The sequence below is a fragment of the Lactuca serriola genome, chromosome 5 (genome assembly GCF_051521515.1).
Source record: "Lactuca serriola cultivar US96UC23 chromosome 5, Lser_US96UC23_V15, whole genome shotgun sequence".
In the NCBI taxonomy this organism is placed as follows: Eukaryota; Viridiplantae; Streptophyta; class Magnoliopsida; order Asterales; family Asteraceae; genus Lactuca; species Lactuca serriola.
This window is the reverse complement of record NC_136412.1, coordinates 56396948-56403105: the sequence shown is the minus strand read 5'-3', so window position 1 is coordinate 56403105 and position 6158 is coordinate 56396948. Positions and strand designations below refer to the sequence as shown.

Below are 6158 nucleotides of genomic sequence, written 5' to 3'. Positions count from 1 at the left end.
TTACATGTTAGTGGGTCGTAGTCGTTCACTTACATGTTCATTGGGCCTGGAATGTGCTTCATATGTTTCTCTTTGCGTAAATTTGATTAAGGATCTAGTGAGACGTGTCGATTGAGACCTATTGAGTGTACGATCGTAGCCTGTAGTTATAACCAGAGTCTCTTGGAGGGAGAGCTGGGATTTGTGTATAGATCTATACGGGGATGACACCCCACACCTGAGCAGTTCACTATAGTTAGACTGAACCAGTCTAGGGTGACGAAAACCTTACCTTATTCTGTCGACGTTCAACAACGCCAAGACAGGTGAAATTGTCATTATCTAGTATGGTTATAATGACTCACTTAGAGGAATTAACATTATAATTTTACGGAAGACCATTGTCTTTTCTCATTGGATTACTTGGTAACATACTCGTGTCGGTACTAAACATCGGGGGTTGATATACCGACATTCTCTTTTCCAGACAACATCGAGTTGTCTGGGGGCATTCTCTATGCATTCTCTTCATTATCTTTTTGCATTCTAATAAACAATAATACACATGCATTAATACAAGATCGGACACAAACATACTAAATTGTTTGTAGAAAATATAGGATTTTCTGGTAGTTATAAAGTCATACAAATCATTTTCTCTAACATGCTTATGAACTCACCAACATTTTTATGTTGACCTTTTTAAATTAACTTGTATTCTCAGGAAACCGCTGAGCAGGTTAGGCGGAACGAACTAATGGATACTTTGTTATATTTTGTTTCATCATACTTTAACTATTTTGGCATGTATTATTCAAAACACAATACTCGATGTTAACAATGTATGTTGTTATATTACACGTGTGATGATGATGATGTTATGTTTCAATTATACACTATGTGATGATACTATAAGGATGAAGTCACACCAAGCCCCCGGACGTTTCCGTCGTCTGGTTCGGAGGTGATACAAAAATGGTAGTTGAATAAGTGTCCACTCTCACCCACCGATTCCTATATTAGTGGATGGTCATTAGCCGAACAGGTTTTATAGGACAATTAATTCTCATTAATACGTACTCCCTCCGTCCCATAATAATTGTCCACTTTTGACTTTTGAAGTCTTTATTCATCAACTTTGACCTTAAATATTGTTATTTCTGTTATGTATTACTCGTTGAAACTTATAGCAATGAAAAAACATTTAAAATACAATCCATTCATAAATTTTGCATTAAGTTTTATATATTAAGGACAAAAATATTTAAGGTCAAAGTTGAAGAATAAAGACTTCAAAAGTCAAAAGTAGACAATAAATATGGGACGGAGGTAGTATAATGCTATTAAAAGTAGCTATACCTTTTTTTTATTAAAATCTCAACCTTAGTTACTTTAAAAAATGTGAATTTGTATGCTAACCCATGAAATTGCACATTATACTTTATAGTAGTTAGTGGAGTGCGTGTAGTTAACCGACACACTAATAGTGACTATAAAGAGTAATAATAGGCATCTCGAAAATTATCATTAATTAATGGAGTGCATGTGGTTAGCCGACACATTAAAATGAGATGATAAAAGACAACGAGAGTGTCAAGCTACTTTGCATGGTTATTCATATCTTGTATGTGATCATCGGTATCCCAATCACAAATGGATGCACATAATCTGAGATTAAACATGTCATTGAATAGTTTCAATGAATCTTAAAAGATTAAGGAATTTTACTTAACTTAATTTCCTTCAAATTTCATTTTCTATTGGTGGAATTGGTAAATCTTCATTTACCTACCTTTATAAAATTTACATTAGATTACGGCATCCCTTTTCTAAGTTGTGAATTATATAGTTGGATCCTAGCCTTAATATTTCATTTTTTGGGTTATTATATTAAGGATTATTCTTATCTCACTAAAACTACCTTGTTTTTACAGATGTATACTTCAAATGATGCTTCTGGTTCCTCATTGTTGAGTATTTAGATGTTGTGTCATTGGGATTTTGGTTTAATCTTTTGTATTAATGAGTTGGGCCTGTCCACTCGTATTTATTTATAGGGTTAGATTATTTATGGTGCATGCATGCATCTTATTTTGGTTAACTCTGATTATTTAGCTGTAACCCTAATCACGCCTCTACAGTAGCAATTCTTCATAGAGTTCTTCTGAGGCGTAACTTTGAATCATTCAACATCAGTTTGATTATCGTTGTGCTCTTGCTTTGCCTGTTTGAATCTAATCGATCTTAAAGGATTATCATCCTAACAATTGGTATCAGATTAGGAGACTGTGTAATCCATATGAATCTCTCTGTTTACAGAGTTCTAGGGCTTCCCTTAATATAGGATCTAGTTCAGTCATCTTCATTGTCATCTTGATGGCTTAAAGTGATCTTGATATTACCCTACAAACAATCATTGTTTACATGTCTGATTCTTTACAGGTGTCAAAGAAAATATCATCATGCAACACGACAATTATCACATCAATTCCTTGAATATTTCAAGCAGTATTGGATCAACAACCAGGATCCCGATTCTCTTTCCTCATGAATATGAAGTGTGGACGCTTCATTTTGAAGATTCTATTATCTGTTCAGACGATAATGGATATTTAATATGGGAGGCCATTAATCTTGGTCCATTTGTTCATACAGAGACCAAAAGAACTATCAAAACTCAGAAGGAATATAACCAGTTACTCCTTGATGTGAAGGATGTTCCTCAGGACGAGAAATAGAAACTAATCAGCAACGTCAAAGCAATGAGGATCATTAGATTTGCTTTGCATGACGATACTTTTCGTCTTGTGAGTTCGTGTGATACTGCGAAATCCATCTGGGATCGACTTAAGGAACTTTACTCCACTGACGCATATCTTGAACATTCTACTCAAACACCCCTGCTTTCGGAGTTTGGTGCCTTCGTACAAAAGCCAGAAGAGAATCTGAGCCAAACATTCAATCGGTATAATCATCTTCTTAACAAGATGAGGAAACATGGAATTGGATGTCTCATGAATGGGCTTAGATCAAAATGGATGGCAGTGGTCTCTACCGCTAAAGCGCACGAACAGTTCAAAAGTTACACTTTAGCCAGGCTTGTTAGGATTCTTAAGGCACATGAAAGTGAGGTGTCAAAAGAAGTGAAAGTTGTTTCTAGTATGAGGTCTCAAGCTCTTGTTACGAAGGGCAAGACTGTTGCAGAGGATGAGTCTGAGTCTGATCACTCTGAATGTGATCTTACAAATGAGGAGTATGCTTTAATGGTTTCAAATCCCAAGCGGTTCACAAGGAATAAATTTCCATTAAACAAAAAAACCGAAACTGGCAAGGCAGTTATAGTTCATAAAAGGTGAAGGAGGAAAATAAAAGTACTTCTCAAAAGGAGGAAGAGAAAAAGGAGAAAAAAATCATTGGTGACTCTGGTTATTACTGCAACTATTGTCATGGCAAAAACCATTTGGCTAAGGATTGTATGTTGAGAAGATTGAATGAGAGGAAAGAAGGAGAAGATGATGAGGCATACCACATGCAAAAGTTGGAGGAAATCAAGAAGAAGACTACTGATAACTCTATACTTTCTTTAATTGTGCAGGAAAATGTTGTTGATTGGAGGAGTTGAGGTTTGGTCAACATACTCGGAGGACGACGAGGTTTGCATGCCTACACATGGAAGGGTGTTCGTTGCGAAAGATTAGAGTTTGTGGCTTGCAGGAAGGTGTTTGATGGTGACGAATGATGGGTCACAGACGCAGGAGAATGCTACTGGGAGTGGAAGAAGAGATGATAGTTATTTTACTGCAAGACCAGTTCCTGAACAAATCAACGAACGTGAACAACTAATCAACAAGGTAAAACTAATTCTCGAATCTCTCAATATACCTGCTTCTAGATACGAAACTGAATTAAACGACCTAAAATTCACTTTTTCAAACATAAGCGATATATTAAAAAGGACTCGTTTGACAAACTCTAACCTAACTGATCAAATCAGCAGGGTTTCGTCGAAAAGCGATGTGAGGCGAATGTGGATTGAGAAGATCGAGTCGGAGTTGTCTAAGTCTAGGAATCAATTAATTTACTTGCAACGAGACAATTTAATGATTTTAAAACAACATAACATTTTCTGTTTGATTGCTAAAAGGCTTTATTTTAACATTACTCAGTTGCACATTGATTGTGGAATTGGTGAGAAAATTCATAAGATGATCTTACCATTTCTTGAATTAAAGGAAGATGAGATAGACACCGACTGTTACAAATGTGAATCCATAGTTTCGTCAGACGAAACTTTGATGTATACAGGATTGGACTAGAACGAATTGAATCATTCATTAAGTCCAAAGACCTCAAAAATATGTTAAAACAACTTTTGGATGAAAACAATAAGAAGCAAATCAAATCCGATATTGTACTGAAATTCAACTCATTGAGTGCCAAATTGAGTTCAGAAAATAAGATAAATGTTGAAAGCACATATGAATTCGACGAGGACAGTGATATGAGCGAAATTTTTGTAGAGGATGAGGTGGATTACTCAGAGTTATTAAAAACGAACCTCAACCTGCGAAAGATCTGATTTTTGAAAATTTTGGTTGAATTCGCATGTATTTCTCAAAGTAAACCAAAAACATTAAAAGTGAAAGCAACTGTTTTCCCTAAAGTCCAAATTGTACCCAAGCACGTGTTTGCCACCGAAGGACTGGATAAAAATCAAACTATCGAACTAACGTCCATCGTCAACGAAAACAACAAAGACGGTTGCGATGAGTTCTTTTGGCCCGCTCCTATAGATAATGCAGACGAAACGAAGGGTTTATCTGAAAGAACCTCATGGAGAGTATAAGGTGGATATGTGGCAGAACCACTGAACAATCGTTCCCACAATGAGAAAGGAATTCCAAGTGGAACAAAGGAAATTCCAAGTGAACCTTAGTTAGCAAAGGATGAAACTCATGCAAGAAAAACAAAACCTAAAGTCAATATTCACAAGTCCATCGAGCAATTTGCTGAGCAAAAACGTCTAAGAAATTAGAGATATCAGAGTAATCTCAATGGAAGGAAACAATTTTGGCAATCCCAAAATTCTAACTATGTTCGCAGAGAAAAACCTTCCAATCATAGTGCGAAAGCTCGTTCGCATGCGAATCCTAGTCAATGTTCGCACTTTCATTCTTGCAAATCAAACAGGAACTTTGTTCAAAAACTTATCTTTCAAAGAAGCCCATTAAGAAACCAAAATCTCATCCCACAAAAGCATCACCCAAAGATGTCAAGGGAAAGGGAAAGTTAGTCTCGGATTCTGAAGTTCAAACCAAGAAATCGACTACTAACCCTAAGAAAGTTAAGAGTGAATTCGTCAAGAATTAAGTCAAAAATAACAAAACACAACATGATTCTAAAGAAATAAAAATGAAAAATAATAAAATAAAACTTTTCACCATTAATAAGAAAGATGAAACCACATTAGTTAAACGAACTTATATGGTTGATCTTGCAATCGCTTTTCCTTTTTCTGTAAAAGGCTCACAAGGACCCAATAAACTTTAGGTTCCTAAATCTGCTTGATTTTTTCAGGTAATTCATGATGAGCAGTTTGACTCTGAATGGTATATCGACAGTGGCTACTCACGTCGCATGACAGGGAGGAAGGAGGAACTGCAAGAGTTTCAAGCTCTCAAAGATGGTGAAAATGTAAAGTTTGGAAACAACTTGTTTGGAAAGATCAAAGACTATGGGATGATAACTAACAAAGATTTTTTGATTCTTAAGGTGGCATATATGGAAGGATTACAACACAACCTAATTAGTGTTTCACAATTGGTTGTAGGGACAGACTTGAAAGTATCCTTTGACGATGAAGGATCTATATAATAGAAAAGAAAACGAAAGCAATTCTCCTAAAGTCACAATGAAAGGGAAGCCTGCCATATGCTTGCTTACGAAAGCTCACTCTGATGAGACCTGGCTGTGGCATAGAAGACTTTCACACCTCAACTTCAAAGACATCAACAAGCTTGTTCTTCGTGTTCATGTGTGAGGGTTTCCTCTCTTGAAATATGATAAGGATTATTTGTGTGCAGCCTGTGAGATGGGGAAGCAAAGTAGGAAAAGTCATCCAACCATTGTAAACTCAAAAGTCTTTGAACCGATGGAACTACTACATATCGATCTTTGTG

General features: G+C 36.0%; 1 protein-coding gene across 1 annotated transcript; it reads left to right on the top strand.

Annotated features, from left to right (window-relative positions):
* The first annotated feature begins 2741 nt into the window (after positions 1–2741).
* Positions 2742–5853, top strand: LOC145049535 (uncharacterized). Its single transcript, XM_078997921.1, has 4 exons — positions 2742–3331; positions 3575–3632; positions 3729–3830; positions 5557–5853. Exons 1-4 carry the CDS (start codon positions 2742–2744, stop codon positions 5851–5853), a joined length of 1047 nt encoding a protein of 348 aa, XP_078854047.1.
* Positions 5854–6158: the final 305 nt, after the last annotated feature.

Coding starts and splice junctions, on each gene's coding strand:
- LOC145049535 (XM_078997921.1), top strand. CDS start 2,742: ATGAGGATCATTAGATTTGCTTTGCATGACGATACTTTTCGTCTTGTG. Junction 3,332..3,574: donor GCAGTTATAGTTCATAAAAG/GTGAAGGAGGAA, acceptor TTAATTGTGCAG/GAAAATGTTGTTGATTGGAG. Junction 3,831..5,556: donor GTGAACAACTAATCAACAAG/GTAAAACTAATT, acceptor TGATTTTTTCAG/GTAATTCATGATGAGCAGTT.